Source organism: Aulonocara stuartgranti, assembly GCF_965226115.1.
Source record: "Aulonocara stuartgranti genome assembly, chromosome: 2".
In the NCBI taxonomy this organism is placed as follows: Eukaryota; Metazoa; Chordata; class Actinopteri; order Cichliformes; family Cichlidae; genus Aulonocara; species Aulonocara stuartgranti.
The window spans coordinates 23,270,498-23,294,057 of NC_138940.1; the positions used below are offsets into that span (position 1 = coordinate 23,270,498).

General features: G+C 43.3%; 2 protein-coding genes across 3 annotated transcripts; one reads left to right on the forward strand and one right to left on the reverse strand.

Moving 5' to 3' along the window:
• Positions 1–3,006: 3,006 nt before the first annotated feature.
• On the reverse strand, positions 3,007–6,486 carry hmgn6 (high mobility group nucleosome binding domain 6). The gene is made up of 6 exons (XM_082548481.1): positions 6,339–6,486; positions 5,350–5,382; positions 5,143–5,172; positions 4,444–4,491; positions 4,233–4,352; positions 3,007–4,124 (listed from the first exon to the last, which is right to left on the reverse strand). The coding sequence occupies exons 1-6, from the start codon at positions 6,351–6,353 to the stop codon at positions 4,077–4,079; spliced, it is 294 nt and encodes a 97-aa protein (XP_082404607.1). The 5' UTR covers positions 6,354–6,486; the 3' UTR covers positions 3,007–4,076.
• Positions 6,487–7,282: 796 nt separating this feature from the next.
• sh3bgrl (SH3 domain binding glutamate-rich protein like) lies at positions 7,283–20,268 on the forward strand. 2 transcript variants are annotated; one of them, XM_082548462.1, is made up of 4 exons: positions 7,283–7,525; positions 15,913–16,098; positions 18,909–18,989; positions 19,370–20,268. In XM_082548462.1, exons 2-4 carry the CDS (start codon positions 15,937–15,939, stop codon positions 19,406–19,408), a joined length of 282 nt encoding a protein of 93 aa, XP_082404588.1. In that variant the 5' UTR covers positions 7,283–7,525; positions 15,913–15,936; the 3' UTR covers positions 19,409–20,268. The 2 variants fall into 2 exon arrangements, with proteins under 2 accessions (XP_082404588.1, XP_082404587.1); XM_082548461.1 differs by having other exon boundaries at positions 7,414–7,728.
• The last annotated feature ends 3,292 nt before the right edge of the window (positions 20,269–23,560 follow it).

Here is a 23,560-nt window from a genome sequence, read left to right on the forward strand (position 1 = left end):
TGTTTGCAGTGAAGCATGTATTAGCATGGGACTGGAAGAGGAGGGGAGTGTGTGTGTGTTCACTGATTGACGTCACAGACGCCCACTCATTTCCATCTTGTCTGTGTGCACGGAGAGAATAGATCCCCATCTGCATCCAGCTCTTCTCCCCTGCACACTTCCTCTCCTCTCTTCTCCCCTTCCCCTCTTCTTCCTCACCTCTCGTTAGTTTCCTCTTCCTCTCTTTCTCCTCCTGCGTCTTCCCATTCACTCCTGAACATCCCACCCCCATCGAGTACAGATAAACAAGACAGTCGAACACAAACAGTTGTTTAAGACAGCCAGACATTTTCCATTGAAAATGTGAACCTGAACCTGTGTGTGTGTGTGTGTGTGTGTGTGTGTGTGTGTGTGTGTGTGTGTGCGCACACTGTCCCCCAGCTTTACGCGTGTGCAAAAAGTGTGACGTCCTTTCCACAACAATTGCTCATCCACATTCACACAGTGCTCTTCCTGCTGACGACAGGGCATCATTTAAATCACTTCCTCGCAAAAGGTCATCCTCATTCTTTTTTACTCAGAGAGCACCCCACCCTCCATCTCCTTCCATGTAACACACACCGAACTACGCGGGGAAGATGTGTGCAAACATGCACAGTCCCTGACCAGAGGGATGCGGACAGGGGGAGGTAAACGACGGGAGCTGAAAACGCGTGGGATGACAGAATAGGCTGTGCAAATGTTTAAAAATAAATAAATAAAAGGGGGAAAATGGGGGTGGGGGCTATTTTAGTCAACAAGCCTGCCAGGAGTAAGGACAAAGTGAGAGTAAACACTGGCGGTGGAGGGGGGTTCATGCACGGCGGGGGCAAAGCAGCCTTGTGATTACTCAGACCAGACAGTGAAAAGACAGAAGAGGATGAGCAGGCAGACCGGCAGATGGGCCGAGAGACAGATAAAGCAGGCAGACAAACATTCAATTTCAGCCAGAGCACTCAGCACGCACACACAGGCAGAAGATAAAACAATATCGGTAGGGGCTCATTAGAACTTTGATGCCCGATTGCCTTAAGAGAGGGCTGCATGTTTGGTTTGTTTGCGCGTGTTTGTGTGTGTCTCGGTATCAAAGCCGTTAACGAGTCAGAGGGCTGAATGGACGGATCAATGAGAGTGTAAGAGCTGAGGAATATCACAAGGAGTGCACAGATGAAAGAAGGTGGTGAGCAATAAAAAAGAGACCACCCTGGCTGAGATCTGAAACTTTCTGTCTGATCAATAATGTATTTCCTTTAGTTTCCCTCACTTATCGACGGATCTCACACACAGAGGCTGCGAATTAATCGCCTGGGCCCGACCGTGTGCTTTTATCCGGCCCGGCTCAAGTCACACTACATTGAAAAGTAAATGCATTAAACAACAGCTGATGACAAGAGGATTAAAAGACATAACGAAGCGAGATGTGAATAAGAAGGGGAAGGGAGGTAAGGAGGCCTTTGAAATGCTTTTTTTTTTTTTTTTTTTTGCTCTATTAAGAAATGTGTGAGTCATCTCTCATAGTAAATTAATAATAAAAAACAGAATAACGCCTTTTAATGCATGAGTTAATCAAATGTAAGGTTAATCAAAGCTCCACATGAGGCCGTGGGCAAAGAGCGTTTTTTGTTTTGGTTTCTTTTAAGGTATGAAATATGAGACAAGACTGACATCTAGTGGCGGCGAGGCGCAACGACGCTTAACGCACAGCAAGACATCGACAAAATGGAGCCCAGTGCTCGGCCATGACAATGCAGGTCAGAGGGACTGAGACTGCTGCACAGCATAGCGGAAGAGAAGGGGGAAATAACCCAAAACTAAACAAAATAAATAAATACAAATTAAAATCGAGCGTCATATTGTGCAGTGATTCACAGATAAGTGAAGCACATGAAGACACAAAGCTGAAGCTTAAACCAGAGGAGCTGCTGCAGGCTGTTGCACCCAGTCCAAGCCTGGAAAACAATGCTGTTACAAACACACACACACATGCATGTGTCTTCATATACTTGAACTCACAGCAGCGGTTGACTTTGAGGCTCAACAGAACGCAGCAAGCGTGCACGCTCACACACCCAGTGCTGCAGGCAAGTGCACATCAGAGTCGCCCACTCACACCGTGTTTGCTCAGCAGACTACAAGCATCTTCTTCACCATTCTCCTGCCAGGCCTTTGCCATGAACCGATGCATGAAAGCTTTGTACGTGCAACCTAAATGCGGGGCTCTCTTTAAAGCAGGTTACGAAATAAAGCAGCAACTTCTTCTTTCTTTCAGGGTCGAGGTGAATGTGGGTCACAGCACTCGCGCCAGGGTTTAACGTGAGCGTGTTAAGCCCTAAAGGGGAAGGAAGAAGCGGGCAGTTAGGAACTGTCTGCATCTAGGCCCTTTTTCTCTGGGTTTGTAAAGGCTGCGAGCCAGAGAGGATGTAGAAGCATGACTTTATTAAAGGCTTTGCTCAGTTACTGGGTATGATGTCCTCTCACTGGTGCATTTTAGAAGGATCGATCAGTGGGATGAACAATGAAGGTCTGGCTGACCTTTCGCTGACCTGACCTCCCTTAAAGAGTCTTTTGCAACAGATATTTGCAGTCTGGGCTGTAACAAACATGCCTCGAGTAAGTTTGGAGGATGAAGTGGACTTGAGTGTGTAATCAGAGAAAGGAGGACGGATGAAATGTGGAATCTATAACCTGCAGCAGCTTCTCTTGAAGGAAATACTGGATTTTGCTAAGTGGCAAGGATGTTCTTGTTTAAAAAAGAAAAATGAATGCAGTCATTTTTGATTATGCGTACAGATAGATCCCGGGAGGCTCTTAAGCACAGTTAGTAGTGGAAATCGCATGCTTGCAGGCTTTATATTTCAATTCAAAGACAACACATGGTTGCTTTTACCTACGAAACGCTTGAGTTTTGACTCACAACCCATTTTCCCCCATTCATTTCCCTTTATTTATCCCACTCTGTCGTCAAAGAAAGCAAACTGGACACTCCGATTCGAGGAAAATTCCCAGGACTTCTTTTTATTAAGAGAATTTCAGAACATAAGAGAGGGACCGGACACCTGCATATATGTTTTTTTTCTTTTTTTTTTTCCTTTTTTTTTGTCACAGAAGGATTCCAAATTCAATCGCTGTTAAAAAACCAAAAAAACCGAACCAAACCAGAAAAAACTAAAACAAAAAACAGTGTTTAGAAAAGCTGGCGTGACAGCGTGGATGGAGCGGGAGCTGTTTTGTTTTGTTGTTTTTTTTAGAATTTTTTTCCTCTTTTCTTTTATACACGCAGGGTCGTCTAAGGAGACGGATCGGAGGCAGTCGCCGTTCTCCGGAATGTTTCACATGTTCGTCTTCCTCTTTCTTATGGACAACACGCTAGTAGTTTTTCGTTTTGTATCTTTTTTTTCTTCTTCTTCGTCAAAACACAATTTCAATGAAAGAAAAAAAAAAAAAAAACACCATGAGACAGAAGCAGAGAAACAAAAATGGAAAAAAAAAAAAAAAAAAAATGAGGAGGGGACTCACTGCACGTTTATAGAGGTCTAAAAGGAATCGCCCACACCGACATGTCTGAACCGTTGTAGTAAAAACGTGGATAAAAGGGGGGAGAAAGGGGAGGAGGTGAGGAAGAAAAGGTCTGATTTTTGTGGAGTTAGAAGTGAAACAAACAAACAAAAAAAAAAACCCCACAGTAATACACAACTCACAACATGGCCAATCCGGCAGGGACACGCTTTCTACACCAAAAACAAGCCTTCAACAATCATGAAATGCCATTTAAAAAAGATTTTAGTGTGTTCATTTCGCTTGCAGACACTTTGATATGACCACTGCAAATCTGCAAGGCGCTCCATAATCAGCTTTGCTTTTTTGTGCTAAAAATCTGTACGGATACTTATAAAATCATTGATAAAAATATTCCTCTGTTAACAATACGCCTTGGAGGGAAACCATGTGAGAGAGACTTAGAGGGGGGGTGGGGTGGGACTGGCTGGGGTAGTTTTTTGGGTGGAGTGGGGGGGAAGGGGCTGTAGAAGATGGAGGAGGAGAGAGTTTGGGCAGTGGTGCTACTCGGACTTGGCCTCCTCCTTGGCCTCCTCGGGAGCTGCCTCCACCTAAGGGATGAAGCAGAAAGGCTGAAGTTAAAACTTTGTTCGTTTTTGGTGAAATCACCAGGGTTGTCCAAAAAGGCCAAGGGGAGGGGCGTCCCCCTGCGCACACACCTCGTTGGTCTTGGCCTCGCCGTTCTCAGAGTGGTTTTCCTCGTTCGCCTCTGCCTCGGCGTTCTCCTTCGCCTTCTTGGTCTTCTTGTCCTCCTTCTTGTCGTTCACAGCCTTTTCTTTCTGTTCAGGTTTAGACACAAGCAGTGAGCATGCTGAGCATCTACAAACGCCCTCCCTCCACCCTCGAATACTACTTCATTTAGCCTCTCACCTTCGCCGCCTTCTTCACCTTTGGTTCCGGCTTGGGCGGGGCCGGTTTCTGGGGAAAGAAGAGGAAAGCGATGTGGAAACTGCTACGCTTGAATACAGCAGCACTACAGGAGTATCTATGATAGTTTAGAGCCTGTTTTTTCCCAGTACTTCTGAATGTTCATGAGGACTTTGGTGCATGAAAGACATCTTTAAACCCCTAAAATGTTCCTGAAAAGAAACTTCTTTCAATAAAGACACAGCGTGCCAATAATTTGCTTCATTAAGAAAAAAAACCCCCACAGTCAATACTGGGGGTCGATTATGCCAGCTATTGGCTTTTAGTTAGTATTACATGTAGATACATGTGAACACATCTTTGAGGTTGATTTTGGCTGTTTTAACTCACTGTAATGTTCATTAATCTTGCTTTAATTGTGAATTTAGGCAAATTAAAGTATATCTGAGACATTTGTAGTAATTTTAATGCACTATATAACTGTTCTCAAGTCACTGCTATGTTTTGTTATGCAAAAACAACTTGTTGAAAAGTTTTGCTTTGCTGGAAAACGCAGTTCTTGCTCCTATGCGCCCCTATGCACACTCAATTTAAATATCTGCATGTGCTACACTTTTAGCCGCTCTGCTTTGTTTGGGTTTTTTACGTGTCCATTCTCATCAGGTGATGTCGGTGAGCGTGGAAAAGTGTGTGCCATCTTACCGCCGATAACCGAGCTGATCTCCTCTGGGGCTGAAACATGACAAGAGGTTGTTGTTAATGCGAGGCTTTTATTTTGACAAGCAGGAAGCACAGACACACAGGTATTTAATCTAAAATTTTTATTTTCCCTTTTAATCTTTCACATGCTGATTAAAATCTGAATTTAAATGGCGTGCGAGAGGTGCAGCTCGCCGTTTCCTTGCTTACCTCCTCCTTTTCTCCTGCCTCTGCTCCGTGTGCCTGAAAAACACAACACAACAGCTTTAAATGAGTGACTGGAAAAAATAAGAGCTTAGCTGCTGTTTATATCAACAGCGAACAGATGCTGTGCGACCTGGACACATATTAGGATTGGTCATAGAGGTGCTGAAAAAACTTTTCAGTTTCAGGTGAAAAGCAAAGTTCATTTCAAATACAGGTGGGTTTAAGCGATTTACAGGCCAGAAATGCCGGCTCCACGCCTGGATTCCGACGGAGACTGTGAGAGCAGAGTCATGCGGGTCTCTGAGGCCATATTTCGAGGGTCCAGGCCTTGCTTTCCCCTTCCACGCCCCCCCATCTCTTTCTCTCATTCAGTGCATGGAGCTGAGATTTGAAAGCTGGCGCGGGAGTCTCTGAGAAGGGGGAGGGACCATGTTTAGCGGGCTCACAGGCGCCACCGGGCGGCAGGGAAACGCCATCGCAGCCATTTGGGACCGCGAACAAAGAGAGAAAATATATAATTTTATCGAAACGCGACGGCGAATGTTTGTTTTCGCGGTCAAAATGCAAAGTAAAGCCACTAAGGCATTTTCTGGCGCCACTTCGGGCCGGTTTGGAGCCCGAACGGCGATAAGCGAAGCGTTTGTTCTCGGTAGGTCGGGCGACGAAGGTGGACAAGAGCTGCAAAGCATGGCTGCTGCTTGTGCTTTAACTGCATGGAGACCGAGAGAGACTTCTGACTCCCCAAAGGACAGCGGCTCGCACACGAAAAAGGCGTTTTAAAGGCCGTGTCCGAGCAGGAAAATATTCGCTCTAACACAAAAAAAATGCAGATTATATCTAGAAAACAGGCAAAAAATTACCAGCGAAAAATAACCGCTATCCGTTGCGTTATAATTAAGTAATGTCTCAGAGGGATGTCTTCACAATCGTTTTCATTGCATTAATGGCTGCTATCCGCCTCAAAGTATTTTTGCTATTTTCGTAATACGTACCTTTCTCTTGGGCATGTTGATCTCTTGGAGGGTTTCCTTACAAATACAACTAAAAACTGTTTTTTTTTTTCTCTGTGGGATCAGTGCATGTGAAGACGAGTGTCTCCCTTATGCTCGGCAGTGTAGTAAACACACTGGAACAGAGAGGCGAGTGGTTGAATGGGGGGAGGGGTGCGGCTAAAGGCATGATTGATAGGCCCTCGGCCAATCGGGTGACGCCATTGGGGGCTGCAGAACACTTGGAATTTTGGAGCCGGTGATGTTGAGGGGTCTGCCGCGAATGGCTTGTTCTTGCAGAGGGAGATGGGAGGAAGCCTGCAGAGAAGGGGGAAAAGGCTCGCGTTCGAGGACATGTTTGCCTTCACACGAGTGAGCCGTGTTAGTGTGTGTGTGTGTGTGTGTGTGTGAGAGAGGGAGCCGCATGCATGGTTCATACAGGCCCCGGCGGTAGGCAACATGCCCCCAGTGCGAGCCAGGCATCCTCGCTGGCTCTTATTAAAGCACAGGCTCGCCTCTGCAGAAGTCAGCGGGGGAGATTTAACCATAGATTCACTTCGAGTTTCAGTCCAATATGGCGCCCACTCCTCCTCTCCGACACTTTTTTTGTCAGTCGGCTTTCCTTAAATTCGTTTCAGGGGGGAAAAAGGCCTCGCGTCGACTTCTCCAGACGCCTGCAGGGGGCCCACGAAGCCCGGCTAATAATAAAGCGCCTGCTCTGAAGACGGCGCTTCCACAGGCTGTGCTGTCACACACACACTCTCCAAAAAAAAAAAAAAAATCAAATCAGATTTTTATTTTCTATCACATTAACCTGCCTCCTCGTTCACACGTAGTGCCGGGACACCTGTAACCGTGCACACGTGCATTGTGCGCCGAACAATAGCCAGTGTCTGGCTTACAGACAAAGGGGTGAGGAGGGGTGGTGGTGATGCTGTGGAGGGGGAGGTCGATGCTGAAATATTCAGGCAGTATAACCCCGTTGCCATCTTGACAGGCCACCTCTCTGTGCGTGTACCAGTCTGAGAGTGTGTGCTTTTCAGCTCCACACACACACACAAACGGAGAGAGAGAGAGAGGCTAGAAGGGGCGGGGAGGCAGAGTGGAGGCGGGGGAGGAATGCAAAGCTCCATCCAGTGCTGAGGACCGGAGCATTTGCGCAGATCGTCTGCGCTGTCTACCAGAGACTGGTACGTTATTTCAGCCTCGGAAGTTTGTTGCTGTAGTTTTTTCTCCTTTGTGTCTCGCTGCTCAGCCGCCCACCTGCACAGTGTCTGCGAGCAGCAGAGCAAGCAGCCGACCAGCTCAGCCCGCCGGACTTTTGTGACAACAGCATCAGGGAGATAAGATGGTGATCAAAGTGTACATAGCATCGTCCTCTGGATCCACTTCGGTAAGATTCGGGGTGATTGCGTGTGGCTTGTGTGCGTACGAGGTGATTGGGGGGTGTATATGCAGCAGCCAGGCCGAACTTTTTTATTCTACTTAACTGATGTCCACCGGGCTGTCATCCTCTCACTGCGCGGGGTGGCCTGACTCATCAGTAAGCATGCAGCTCTGCCGTCCACCACACTTTGAACGCAGCTCGAGTCTCTCCTTGATTTTCTTTTAACTTCGTGCACAGAGAAAGGGGCAGGGAGGAAGTTTGAGGAGCGAGCGGGCGTCTGTCTCTCTCAGCTGCTTCCTGGAGTGGCAGTTTATTGGGTTTTTCAGCTGAAACTAGACTGTGAACAGGAAAGACATGCAGAAAATAAAAAAATCAATAGATGAACTTAAAACGATGTGCAGTGTCACCTGATGCCAGAGCAGGACTCTTGTTTTCTTTCAGTAGAGAGGACATTCTTTTAGCTCCAGACTTGCCAGTTTCTTCCAGAGTGCAGAGGAATGATGGTGATGCAATTCTCCAGGGCCCCCCTTTTAGACAAGCAGCTGCAGCCCTGAAGTAGGGTTTAAGACTTCTGGATCAACATAAACACGAGCATGCAGAAGTGCATTAAACATTGAGTTCTTGCACACTGTATCCTACAACTAGTCAACATCAGATGCGATGAAAACATTGCATTTAGCATCGCGCCTGGTGTCTGCAAAGTCTCAAAACTGTAAACGTGCAAATTTTATCAGGAGAAATGCTCCCAAAAAAAGAACCTTTAAAGATTCCTTTGATAAAAGTGTCCAACTTTATAGTCACTTGTTGTACCCTTGTGCTTTAGATCACCTGTAGGGCGATTTTCCTTCCGCCAGCCGTTTGTTTTCACAGCTCACATACAGGAAATAATCAAACAGAGCCTCCTTTCAGTTGGACTGCTCTGAGTGACTTTATTGCCCTGACAGTAAATGACATTTGCACAGGCTCAGCAGCAGGCTTTAGAGCACAGGAGCTTCCTGTAGAGTCAGAGTGGAGTGAGTTTAGAGCCAGCGATGCCATCAGCGTCCTGGAGTCTGTCTGGGAAAGTGCATTACCTCTCATTGATTTGTTTTTGGTTAAGTCCTCTAGAAGAGGCGTACGAGCTTTTGCACTGTTTTCATAGTCAGCAGAGCAGCAGCGTTAGAGTTCATTTTGTTTGTTCTTACCATGTTTAACTCATTCCCTTTGATTTTTATTTTAGCAGATGCACTATTGTAGATTATTAAAGCATTTACTGAATGTCTGAATTACACAATATTTAAAATCTCTCTTCGCACATTAGCATGAGCAGGCTGCTGAGCGGGAAATCGTGGCGAAAAGCCTCTGTCGCAACTAAGCTTGCTTTTTTGCGTCCGTGTCTACAAAACAGTGTCATCACATTCCTCTACCCAGCCCCATCTGATACTACATTAAGCACTCGAGTATAAATAAGAATGTGCAGAGAGGAACATCCAAAAACAGGGAGATAAGTAGGAGTATTTTAAAAAAATAATATTTCAAGTGTTTTTTGTTCCACAGAGGAAACTGAATGCAGGTCAGAGCAGCAGACTGTGTGAAGTTAGCCAGAGGGCTATATGAGGTTCAGCACTTGACAAACTACAACAGTCAGCATCATCCAGATAGATGGTTTTGTTTTCCAAGACATTAAGTTCTTCTTTGTGTTCGAGCATTGTGTTAGCTTTTGGGGCTGATTGATTTCATGTGAAAGCTGATCCGTACAAGAGTCAAAGGTCAAAAACAAAGTACTGTTATTTGATTGAGCTTCAGTATTAGTTTGTCATAGAAGAGCACAACATCAGATTTACAGTATGTGTCAATAGACAGATTCCAGTTAGAAAAGGCTACAGTATGGTAATGAAAAAAAGAACTGAGGTGAGTTATGTCAACAGTACTGTTCCTCAAAATATGATTTAGCAAAATGCCACAAACTCCAGTTGCATACGTTGCTGCCACTTGGAAAAAACAGGTTTTTTTCTGACAGAAAAAAATGGAAAAAAGGGAACAACAATAAAATTCCAGAAGAATATGATGAGGAAATACTTTATCCCCAAAATTGGGAAATTACCATGTCCCCAAAACATTAAAAAACATAGCTCTATAAAAATAAAACTATCAGAAAAGAAATAGATCTAAAAAATAGATCACTTTACACTAAAGAAATACATATAAGAAATAAATACACAATGTGAGTATTCTGGTAGGAGATGGTAAATGTATACAGTTGTAATTAGAAGTTCAGATACATCCACCATGGTCATGCATGAAATGTTATTTTTTTCAGATTTCCTATATCCAAAAACATAAACTTGGTACAAAAGTTTGAAATCGTTTCAGGTTTTCTCTGATATACACAACTTGCCAAGTTTACATACAGGCGCAAGTATATACATATACACTCACCTTGATCAGGCACTTTTGGTATCAACAAGCGTCGGGCATAATTCTGGATCGATATCTGACCATTCTTCTTGGCAGAATTGGTAGAGTTCATTTAATCTAGTTGGTTTGTTTGCACAGGCCTGGCTTTTAATCATAGTCCCAAAATATTAAATAGGGTTGAGGTCGGGGCTTTGGGAAGGCCATTACAGAAGCTAATTGCTAGCATGTGTTATCCATTCCAAAACCAGTGTTTGGATCATTGTCCTGTTGGAACGCAACTCTCTGAGTAACTTTCAACACTTTATCAGTTGATTTAAAATGAAGTTAAAGAATTTGGAGGTAGTCCTCCTTCTTCATTAACAAGAGCATAATGCTAGCCTTTCAAACCTAACAATAGTGTACCAACTGTCGAGCATAATGCTACCACCACCATGCTTGACAGTTGGTACACCTTTACTCCTGCAACACACCTCTTGTCATTGTAGCCAAACAGCTCAATATTTATCCCATCTGAACATAAAACCTTTCCCCAGGAGACATTTGCATTGTGATGTTGAGTTCGTGAAGTCCCATTTTGAAGCTTTAAGATGGCATTATAGCCAAAAAGCATCTTGGTTTTTTGAAGCCACAAGTGGCCATGTTTTGGTTTTGAGTGCTAAAAGAGAAAGACACAGCTATAGACAGTATGGATGTGTCTCACAGGGAGAGACACCCATGTTTAGTGGCTACAATCGTAGACTAACTCAAGGTACAATACTACGAGGACTCAGTATTATCAGCACTACCTCCAGGAGCGACTAGTGAGTAACATTAACAGTGGAATCTGTTAACAGTGCCTGCACGCTTTTATAAAAACAGCCATATTTTGTGCCAGTGCAAGAAGCTGTGTGCAATATATTGCCAAGTGGCCGTTTGATGAACTGGTGTTTTTGGCACTTTCCCACATCGGTTTCAGTTTTTATCCCTGGAGGTTGCTGCTTGACTTTGGTCTGAGCTAGTTATACAGTATGAAGGAGGGTATCACAATGTGAGCTGACATTATTGTATTTCCACCCAGTAATGTGAAGCAGAGCATTTCAATCACTTAGATATATAATATTGTGCTTTCGTGTAAGTTCTCTAGGGATGTTTTCAATCCTGTTGCTAATGGCTCTTTAAAACATAACCCAAATTTCTGATGTTGTATTTGTATGTAAAATATCTTTTATAGAATGCCACCGGGTATCTCAACTGCGCCTGGTTTTGAGCGAGGCCAAGTTTGCCTAACAAACTAGAATCTTTTTTTCCTTAAATACACATATGCCAATGCACATATGCACCTACAACAGTATATCTAGACCATAGACCACAAGGTCGACTTAAACTGCAAATGTCTAACGAGCCAAAGGCACTGGCCAGCACCACGGCACATTTCCTCCCTCATTTCCATGCCTGAACTGCAGCCACACTGTTTTACAATTTCCTTATTGTCACAATAAATGCTCTGTGAATCTGTAATAACCTGAGATGCTGTGGACATGCAGTGTAACTCTCTATGCCCAGGACTTTCGCCCTCAGAATGTCAGCCTTATCATGCTTTTCCCTATTGTGGATTTGATGTTAAGGTTTATAGGTCAGACGTGATTTGGGCTGGTGCTACAGTTCGTTTCTATATCAGCTAATTTTGTTGCTGTTTCACCTCCAGGCAGCAGTATGGGAATTCAGCCAGAGCAACAGTGTAAGGCTCTTTTGTAACTATATTGTAATGCTGACTGAGTACAGGACTGGGTGGAGGCTACTGCTTTTGGTACTTTTCCAGTAAGCAACTGTTTTCAGCTGAAATCAGACGTGATCTAATCAAGACAAACGTTTATCCCTTATGAGCATACAGGGCAGGGGTTGATTCATGTTTCCTCTTGGCGCAAAGAGTGGTTTCTTTCCCATATTCAAATGTTGGGCTTCCGGGGAATATGAAAGGCTATTTGCCTTATCTGTGAAGAGCAACTGACGTTTTAAACATGTTTTCTTTCCTGTCTTATTGAAATTAACATGAGCTGAACCCAGCCCTTAATCAGATGGGGTATTCAATTAGTGTCCACCATATTGATCTAAGCCAGTGTTGTGGATACGGTCCATCCAATCAATTCTTGTCATTGTCTGGCAGCTGTTAATGCCAGAGTTCTGACCTTTTCTGGGATTGATCATGTCTGGATGTGGATTGTCCTGCCATAACTCTCTCACATGATGATAAGGCATGTAAACCAAAGTTCACGTGGTGCAGATTCCACCTCCTTCAACTGTATTCAACTCAGATTCTAGTCAGTCAACAATAATCATTCATGTAACGATATACAGTAAGTTCCGCTGAACTTACTACCAAAAACTAGTTGTTCTTTTAATTAATAATAAACTTAATCTGTACTTCAATCTGTAACTTTAGTACAGGCAAAAGAAAGTTTCAAAAGACTATGAAGTACTTGGAAAAAGTCAGTACACCCTTACTGGTTCCAAAGAAAATAAGATGGCAAGTAGCAGCCAGGCGATGATAACCAAATGCACTTGATTAAAGTGTGAGCACCTATAGGAAAGCAGATGTTGTGGCAGTTTTTGTGGTTTGGAAGAGTGCCACAATCTTCCCAGGAATGGACGTCCCAGTAAATTCACCCTAAGGTCAGAGTTTGCGATGCTCAAAGAAACTGCAAAAACCCAAGAGCTCTCAGTCTGCAGGCCTCAGATAGCATGTTAAACGTTAAAGTTCATTGAGTACAATTAGAAAAAGACTCAACAAGTATGGCCTGTTTGGAAGGTGTTGGCAGCAGAAAAGAACATGGGAGCATGCCTCGGGTTTGCAAAGATGCATCTGAACAAACTGCAAGACTTCTGGAACAATGTCCTTTGGACAGAGAAATCAAAGTTTAGATGTTGGCGTAAAACAAACACAGCATATCAGCACAAACACCTTGTAGCAACCGTCAACAACGGTGGTAGAAGGTTGATGATTTGGACCGGGTACCTTGCGGTCACTGAGTTCACCTTGAGCTCACAGGACTGCATAGACTATTGTGAAAACTTTCTTTTTTACATGACTGTATGTATCTTTTTAGACATACTGGTTTGTGCTTAGCATGGCAACTTTTAAGAGCAGATAGTCGGTGGGTAACAATGGTCTCGTTTAATTTTAACCAAGTAATAATTAAGAAATTTAAACTATATTAAACAAGTGTTCCTGACTTTAAAGCTCAGGCAAGCTATCCGGCAATGTCTGCTATGACTTCAAAAGCATAGTTTGATATATTTTCATATTCTAATAAATCCCTGGAGTTGTCCTACTGGAGTTGTTTATCAAGGTTTCGGACATCCTAGTATAGTAAGCTAATGTGGAATTGCCTGAGTCATTCCATGGGTGTGTCCGTCAGCATGAGTGTGATCAAATTTAATTACTGTGCCAAGTAAGTGCTATGATGGTAGTTATCAGTGATTTGAAGTGTTTGTTTCAGGCTCCTCTCTCCTAACCCAGATGAAATCAGTTTAGGTAGTCAGCAGTAAGTAATTGTGTGCGAGTGACTCGACACAGGAGACACGGCGCTAAGTGAGTGCTGCACAGCACCTTGAGCTAAACACTGACATCAGGGTGCTATCTTTCTCACAGTGACACCGCTAACATGTTGATGTTCAGCTGGCTTAATTTGATTGTAAGCCAGACTACTTAAGTAAGTTAAGCTTACTTTGATGGTGAAGATATTTAAACAGTCTGGCCTGAAGGAAAACTGCTTACCAATTGTGCAAGACATTCAATAACTGAATGTTATTCTATGACTGAACATCCAACTGCTGGAAATGTTAAAAGGACCGCTTGATTGATTAGGAATCATTGGGTTAGTACCACGAACGCCTGGATTAGATAGAGTAACACAGCTAATGCTGATCAGCATCTATGCAAAAGAAGCAACTCTGACATTAGCGCACCCTTTTTGGTTTTTGCATTATGTTCAGCTAAATACCAGTATTAATTTGCATGCTTGGACTCGATGCAAGAGAAGCATAGTTTATGGAAATGAAACCTCACACTTGCAGGTCTCTGCTGTAAGGCACATACTGGCCTGCCTCACACTTCTTTTTGTGTTCTTCTTCTTAAGAAGAAGAAGATGATTAGATGATTATCTTCTTCTTGAGAAGAAGGAATGATATAAAAGCATTCTGAAGAAATGGATAAGAAGTAAGTGTTTGTTTATTACCACACCCAAATCCAAGGACAGCCAGTTTTCTTTCACCAGGCGCTCAATTCGGGACTCAAGACATGAGGGAGCATTTCAGAGGCCCGGAGCTGGAAGCTCCCACTGCTCAATTAGAGTTACGGTGCAGATGGCATGTGGCCAGTTTGTCCTACAAATTAATTTTGCTTGGCAGCGGTACAATGTAGCCCTGTTGGACCAATGGCCTGAGTGCACCAAAGTGAAGCAGAAAACAGACCAAAGTATGAGAAACCTTATGCTTAACTTGTCGTTGTAGCATTTTGAGATTCAAATAATCTCCTGTGATTGTGCAAAACATGCACGTTAGGAGACACAGAGTCTATTAAAAAGCCTTTGAGGTTTCTGCTCGGTTGCTTTATGTTGCATTGCTTTTCGGGGCAGGTGGATAGACAGTGAGAGCTGGTTTTAGGACTTTGCCCTTTGGAGTGAAACTGCCATGATTCAGATTGCAGCCTGGCTGATCACAGAGCACTGTCCTCCATGCCTTAGTGAAGTTTCAACAGCTATTAAATAATCCACCTGTCTCATCTGCATGCCATAAAGCTGGGAGGAACCCTCGCACAGGGGCGTCAGGTCTGGCACAAAGATGATACATCAATCCTTATTATGTGTTTTCGTGGTGAAGTTGGTTTACTTTTGGTGTGTGTGTGCCGCTAAGACTGAATGTGTGTCTCTGTGTGTGTGTGTGTCTCCATTCAGCAGGCCTTATTTGGCTCGTGTTTGACCAGTTACCTCCTCTCAAGTCCCAGAGGAGCTAATGTTTCCGTCTGGCCTTGTAGGGCCATCCTCCCTCTTAAACACACCCACTGAGAGCTCATTGGACCACAACTTCTCACACACGCACACACACACACAGAAAGACACAGAAGGAGGAAGAAAACAAAGTTAAACACTCACTTTTATGCAGACTGTAGCTTCTTCTTCATCTGTCAGCAGGATGCATTTAGGCTTCTTTGTAAAGAGATGAAACCTTGCAAGATATCACCGTGGCAACCTTGATAGACCTTTATTTCCTTGTTAGTTGTAGAGCTGCATCCCCTTAGATAAAAATGTTGCTTTGCAACAAGCCGGATAGACTATTTTAGAAGTGTGACAAATGTGTTAATGTTTAATTTAGTGCTTTTTCCAGTGCAGCAGGATATCCTCCTGTCGAAATCAATCGCATCTGCATAAAATCCCAGACAGTGAGAAAAACAGTGCAGCCTTTGACTAATTTTGAGATGCTTTTATTTTAAACATTTCCTCTGATAATGTGGGGAATTACTGGTGTCTGCAGGCTTCTTCACTGTATGGTGTGTTTTTTGATACAGATGAAGTATAATCTGTGCCTGCTTAGCCTTTCCCATGTTCCCACTTCCTTTACTTACTAGCAGAGTGGTAACTTAGTAACAGAGAGTCAGTGATCTCTGTAGTTCTCACAGGAGAGAAAAAGTCTCCTTATTTCTAAAACAGACTCATGACAGCATGATGAACTGAGGCTCTTGTGTTTCCTCATACGGCTGAGTCATGTTTAACCGACAACTTCCCCCTCTACCATCTTTTCTCATCCACCCGCACACAGATTAAAAAGCAGCAGCAGGATGTGATGGGCTTCCTGGCGGCCAATAAGATCGAGTTCGAGGAGTGTGACATCGCAGCCAACGAGGCTAACAGGAAGTGGATGAGGGAGAATGTCCCAGAGGAATCCAGGCCTGCCACGGGGAACCCGCTCCCCCCACAGATATTTAATGAAACCAAATATTGCGGGGTAAGACACGCACGAGCACACACATGAAATTATTTGCATGCGATCATCTAAGCAGCTACTGTTGTGATAATAAAGCTCATGTCTTCAAGACCACCTGATTAAAAGTTGACCTCAAGTATACAGAGTGTACAGGCGTCATTTATCCCTTTGTTTTGGGTTTATAGACTGCAGCTTCACTGTTCTTTCAGTAGCTGCTGTGCTCAGTGAAAAGGCTTTAATAAAAATACACTCCGTACACTCCCTTCCCAGCACCGCAGAGCTGCCAAACATAGTTAGCAAATAGCTGGTGAACACAGTGGGGAATCTAGCAACTTACAAGACAGCTAGTTTTTTTAAAAGTGGAAACAGAGTTTTTGGAGACTAAAGCTGATACAAAACACGTAAGGTCTCAATATGTCACTGTTCTGCTGCCCCTACGGACGGTAAATAAACAATGGACATAACCCCTGGGTCTGAAAGAATAAACTAATGCAAACTACCTTTAATTTACTTTCTAATGGGCAATAGGGGGAGCTTGTTTACCGTACTTGTCATTTGATCTATAGCCTAATAAATGCTCTCCTGCTGAGTTTATGTTCAGTTTTAAACCTGACTGCTTGCAACATCGTGGCCATTTTTGTAAATGATTTATAGTAAAACTGGTGACAAATCAGGGTGTCTTTTAAGGTATGGTTTCATTTTTAACGTAGTAAATGTGTGTATGCATGTATCAGGCAAAACTCAAGGCTGCTAACATGTTAAGTGAATCACACTGATTATCTCTTCATCATGACACCTGTTAGTGGTTGGGATGTATGAGGGAACAAGAGAACATTTTGTCCTCAAAGTTCATGTTAGAAGTAGGAAAAATGGACAAGTGAAAGGATTTGAGAGAGTTTGACAAGAACCAAATGTTGATGGTTAGACGACTGGGACAGAGCATCTCTTAAACTGCAGCTCTTGTGGGATGTTCCAGGCCAGTGATGAACCACTGACAGAGTCATGAGCGGCCAAGGATCACTGATGCATGTGGGAAGTGAAGACTGGCTTGTGTAGTCCAATCCAATCTGGCTGCCCATGCTGACTGCTGTCCACCAACAATGGGGACGTGAGCATCAGAACTGGACCATGGAGCAATGGAAGAAGGTGGCCTGGTCACATTGAAGGCCAGTTGTCTGTGTGCATCGCTTACCAGGGAAATACCTGACACTAGGATGCCCTATGGGAAGAAGGCAAGCTAGAGGAAGCAGTGCAATGCTTTAGATATTGTTCTGCAGGGTTCAGTCCTGCCATTAATTTAGATGCTACTTTGACCCGTACCACCTACCACTGTTGCAGACCATTAACGTGTTCTGCCACAAAGCAGAAATAGTTCAGGAATGGTTTGAGAAGCACAACAATGAGTTTGAGGTGTTGACTTGGCCTCCAAAGTCGAGCATCTGTGGAACGTGCTGGACAAACAAGTCTGATACATGGAGATCCCACCTCTCAACTACAGGAGTGAAAGTATCTGTTGCTAATTTGGTGCCAGATACCACAGCACACCTTCAGGGGTCTAGTGGAGTCCATGCCTCCGCGGGTCAGAGCTGTATTGGGAGCGAAAGGGGGACCAACCCAATAATAGACAGGCGGTCAGAATGTTATGCTTGATCAGGGTATATATATGTACGTATATCCTCCTTAACAAACAGGCCAATCTGAACAAAACTTTGTTGAACATCATCACTCAGACACTGATTATTAGCATCTGTATGTGTTAAAAAAAACAAACATTTATTATAGATCCAAATTCTTTTCATATTCCTCATGACCCTGCAGATGTAAGGCTATGTTCTGTTTGCGTTTATTTTTATGTTCAGTCATAATACAGAGTCCATACGTAACTTAACAGTCACCAAAATTTGTATCCTCTACAAAAATGTAATTGAGTCACCAGGTCACAGGCCTGCGATTTGCCTCACTTCTAGTGAAAAAGCATATATAGTGATTTCTTAGTCATCCACCTCTTATTTGAGAAGTCCACAAACCAATGCATGACATCAACCAGTCTATAGGAGGAGCTATATCCAGACTGACTTTAAGACTTTAAGAAGTTTTCTTGCAATGGCTGTATAAATACACTAATCGCACAATTAAAAAAAACAAAACAATTGTAGGCATTAAGTCTTAAAATGTGACACATGAATTCTGCTTTCCTCTGTTTACTTCCCCATTCATTTTTTTCTATTCAGGAATCAGTTTGGCAGCTGTGCTGATCAGACATACTCTACCAAACACTACACAAACCTGATGCACTGTGTTAGCAGATGTTCGTTTACTCCCTTTGTAAACACTTGGGGCCTTTAGCATGCGTGCACTGTGGCATCATCCTGTGCTGCTAATGGGTGGCTCAAAGTGAAGGTGCACTTGCAGCATGGGCTGTATTGAATGTCACAGACAAAGACAACAGGGATGCTCGCAGCTGTAGAGCTCTTTTGAAAAATCAGTTTTGTGCCCTGGTGGAGAAAGAGGAAGAAGACAAAGGGTCAGAGAAGGAGCGAGGGATCAGGAATGTGCGAGACGGCTAAACCCTAGACGGGCTGAACGTGTTAACTTGTTTACCCTGCGCTGCATTCTCAAAAGACAATGCCCTCCTATCACACTGACTGCCGAGGTCTGTCCTTGGACAGATAACACAACCTCAACTGTTTCTCACAGCCGCCCAGATTGTTGCCTCAGGCCGCACACGCTCAGAGGCTGTTTCAAATTATCAGCGTTCAGCTTCAGGAGAGCCGGATCTTCTGATTGATCGGCCTTAAACCTCTCTGTTTGTGTTTCTTCCTGCTTCGCAGAACTACGAGGCCTTCTTTGACGCCAGGGAGGAAAACGCCGTATACGCATTTCTGGGTCTGACCGCTCCTCCGGGCTCTAAGGTAAGCTCACGGACACAGTAACACATGCTGGGTGACTGTCCCTCCTGAGAAGTGCATTCCTACACCCTCAGCCACATTTCCTGTAAAACAATCCTAAATATACACTCGTCTTCGCACTTTAATTTCCATAAAGAAAACACACATTACATAATACATCTGTTCATGATATCCACCACAGCAGGCCTCCTATCGGTTTTGCAGGCTCTCTCGCTCGCTGGCGCCTCCTCTCGGCCACAAAGGGGACTGCAGGGAGGTGTGCCAGTTACCATGGAGACAGAGGGGGTTTTCCTCTGAGCTGTGGCAAGGGATATATTAACCAGTATCCTCCATTTTAATATAACACACTCTGTCCCTTCCCTCTCTGTTTTTTTTCTCTCCAGGAGGCCGAGGCTCAAGCGAAGAAAGGAGCACAGCAGTAGCAGCTTCCCATCGTTCCCGTCCTGACACCTCAGGCCTAACCTACATCTGGACCCAGCCTTGCCTAGACCCGGGGGGGGAATAGAAGCAACACCTTGCTCAGCTTATAAATATAATGAAGGTTTCGATGTACTTTTTCTCATGACGTTTCTGTTTCATAAATCTGCGTTCAGCCGTGCCTTGCTAGCTGTAGTTGAAAGGAGGTGCTAAAGCAGACTATTAAGGGTATCTAAAACAGCTCAGCTTCCTCCCGTTAATCTCAGCCTGATAGTCCTATTGGCCCAATGACATGTCAATCAGAGCATTACCGTGAATGTGTGACTACCCGATTGGGACGACATCATCAGACCCAGTGAAATATACAAAGACAGATTCACTGTTGGCCACAAACAACATCATCCAACCTTTGACTGTAAACATGAATATTATTGTTTTTTAGAGGTTTAATCAGTAGAAGTCTTAAATTTTTCAGCCAAATTGTGTGATCCAGTAACGGTTTTCTCTTACAGTCCCACCCGCTGAGTTTATAGTTACTTTCTGTCGTCTTAAAACTGTTTTATTAGCAAACCCTTTTTCTACAAGATGATATTTGCTTAACAGAAATGACAATACATGCAATTTTGGTGCTTTTTTTGTTTTGTTTTGGGGGAAGTTCTTGTTCCTATTAGAATAAATTTTTTTAACATGGTGTTGGTAAATCCCTGACTTACGTAAACTGGTACAATCGCTCCTCGGAATAAAACGGCAATGACACACAGACAAAAAGAATGACTCTTAAAACAGTCAGCCGATTTTGAAACGAGCTCTGCCTCCTCGCCCCGTGCTGTTCATTTTTTATGTACAATAAATAATTGTAAGTTGACTTGACGTGTCTGTTTTTGTTTTACTTTAGCGTGTGTCAGTCATCTCAGAAAGTATTCAGAACACGTAACTGTTTCGTAAATGTAGTTTTAAACAAATGCACTGTTTTAATCCATCTACATCCAGGAGACTGATATGTGTCGCTTCTCTAAAATTCTATTCAAAATCTCAATCTGAAGTAACTAAATAATAATAAGTATTCAGACACTTTACTGTGGCCCTCCAAACTGTGTCAGACTGGCAAACTTTACGCTGGTCAAACACTTTACACCACATGTCAGGACCAAAGAGTCCCAGGAGTTGTCAGTGGACCTTCAAAATAAAACTCTCCCAATCAGGAAAAGCGCATGTAACCTATTCTAAAGCTCTGCGCGTTACCACCAGCCTCAACAGCTGTGAAATGTAAGAATAGACATTGATTAAATTTGACTGTAATAGCACAAATAGGTCCTATCTCAGATAGGTGTTCACTTTAACAGAACCTACCCAGAAGACTTGAAGCCACTAAAAGTACTAATGAAATTCAGAATGTGAAACCTCTGGAGCTGATTATCATTTGAATAACACATAAAGACAAAAACTGCATTTCAAAAGTGCTTTAAGTTCTGTAAGGCACCGTGTATTCTCTCACCAACTTAGTGGTAAGGACAGGAGTCCTAAGGTGAGATGCGTAAACCTTCCTTTCGAGGTTTCTTAAGGTTTGTGGATGGTTATATGATCAATAGAACCAAAAGAAAAGATTTCCCATATAAACATCTCATATGATGTCAGTTACATAACTGTTTCAAGGAAAACGAAACGAAATTGTATCAGACTGCTGTTTTTCAAACTAAAACAGCCTACCTCGTTTATCACAGCAGAGTTATTTTGATTGTTACTCTTTGAATTGGGTCTGATTCTGAGGTTATTAGCCACTAAACGCCACGTTATATAAACTTTTCCACAGACTTTAAATATAATTATTCTCTGACTTTGAATGAATGACTGTTACTTGAACTGAACTTTTCCTTTGCTTAAGTAACGGAGCAGGATACCACCTGCTCCTCAACCTGACGATGTTAACTTATCCTGTTATGTAAAAATGAGCTGTTCTCATTTTTTTAACTCAGATTTTCGGTTATAGATTAAATAAAGGAAGTGCCGGGGCGGGAAGGTGGAGGGGGCAGTTCTTATATGCAGAAGTGAAACCAGACTGGAGATCTTTATAACCGCACTTACAGTCACGCAGTGCCATTAGTGCATGCAAGTGACCGAAGAAGCAAAAGAGGCAGAGGAAAAAGAAGGCCAGTTACTAGGCGGGCATGTTGGCTGAAGGTTTTCTCAGACTGCTGGTGTACAGGGAGGAGAGAAAGTTTGCCTCCAATTCCAAGCAAAGGAGATTGCAGACAAGTGGTCATTGTGCTGATCCATCCAACTGTGCTCGCTCTGACTCGAGCTCTGCAGTCCCAGGGGTGCATTCAGCAGAAGCAGGTAAAAAAAAGAAGCCTTTTTTGCGATTACAAACAACAAAACATGTTGGAACAACTGTCCCATATTAGTGTGACAGACAGTTATTCTGCAGTGGGGTTTATGCAGTAACTTTGTATCCTGCTGCAGTCTAGTTCCCTCTAACTAACAAGCTTCCTCTTTTTGTTAAATGCAAACTTACCAACACACACACATCAACAGTCACTGGTTTAAAATGGTTGGTGGTGCAGTTGATAGAACTAACGCCTCACAACAAAAAGCTTTTTCTCTTAATTCAGTTAAGTTTTGGTTCATTTCCAGGCAGAGTTTGCTCATTCTGGTTATTTATTTATAGTTTGAACATGTTTAGTTTTAGGTTAGTTTGTGTTAGTTTTAGTCTTCGTGAATTCTTATTGTATGGAGGGCAGATGTCAGAGGTTAGATTTAGGAAAAGCAGTACAGAAACTACACGAAAAACACAGAACCTTCTGAAAGCAGTGAACTCACAGTCTTGTAAAAACCCAAAATGTTTCCGTCAAAGAATCGTCAGGCAAGTTTTGATCAAATTTTAGCAAACTAACAAACTATGAATATATTCTCTATACTTTTTGTTTTATTTTATTTTAGTTATTTTTCTTCACAAAATCACTTCATTTCGAGTTTTTTTTTGTTCAAAGGTGTGATTTTTATTCTCTTTTTATTTAACTATTATAACCTTTTTTTGAACGTAATAGAATAAAGTGTGGTACAGGTGACAGTGGATTTATGATATTTTAAAGGTAAAAACTTGTTGAATCTAAAACTAATAATACCCATATTGTAGTTTGGTTAAATAATTTAACAGCTGTATTAAATAATTAAATATAGCTAATAAGAAGCAATCCATTTGTAAATAATCATTTGTCCTTTATCTGGTTTCATATTGGGGAAAAAATTGTAAGCAAGCATGTAACCAGTTTCTCTTCTGTAATCAGGGATCATAGAGGAAGATCTAAACTCCAGCCAACCCCAGATTCTCAAAGTGGTGCCTCAGAGACGTGTAGCCCTCTCAATCCCTACTGACCTGTACCCCCTTTACATAGAAGACTGTAGCTTGCTGGAACAGTATCCAGACCTGCAGGTGGCTGACTCAGGCCGCATCACACACAATCTACTGAGAACTGCTGTCAGCCAGCATGATTTCTGCATCCAGTCTCCCATCTCTCAAGTTTGTCCAAGCACAGCCCAGCAAGAGCCACAGAATTCAGTACCATCCATACCAGACCAGGGTTATCTAGCAATGGGGGACAGTGTGAACATCAGCCTGGATCTGCCTGGATCGGGGCTAGAGCCCATGTCTAACTCGGTGCTGAACGGGCTGCTGGAGAAACAGCTGGAGGAGGTGTACATGCAGCATCTAACTGAGAACTTAGCTCGGTGCAACTCCCACCTGGGGAACAGCCTCCTGCACGGCCTGGTGCCCCCGCCGCAGCCTAGCAGCCAGTCAGAGGGGCCAGACTCATTACTGGGATGCATGGAAGAAAGCACAGAAGACAGCAGCAGTAAAATTAGTTATCTGAACACCCATAACTTAGTGCCCTGCTCCTCCAACTTCAGCTCCCCAGTGTTGAGGATTTCAGAGGCGGAAAATCCTCATCCGCAATGATCCTGCAAAAGCTTTAAATATTGTGACCTAGACGACTTTGCTTCAGTGCTTCACACCCAAGTTTACACACACACAATTGTATCCACTATATCAGTGCTATTTTTATACAAAGCCTTGCTCTCTTGCTTAAGATGCCTGAAACTTAGTTGCTTTCATATGCCATCTTCTGTTAGATTTGAGTATTACACCACCGGGGAGCTAC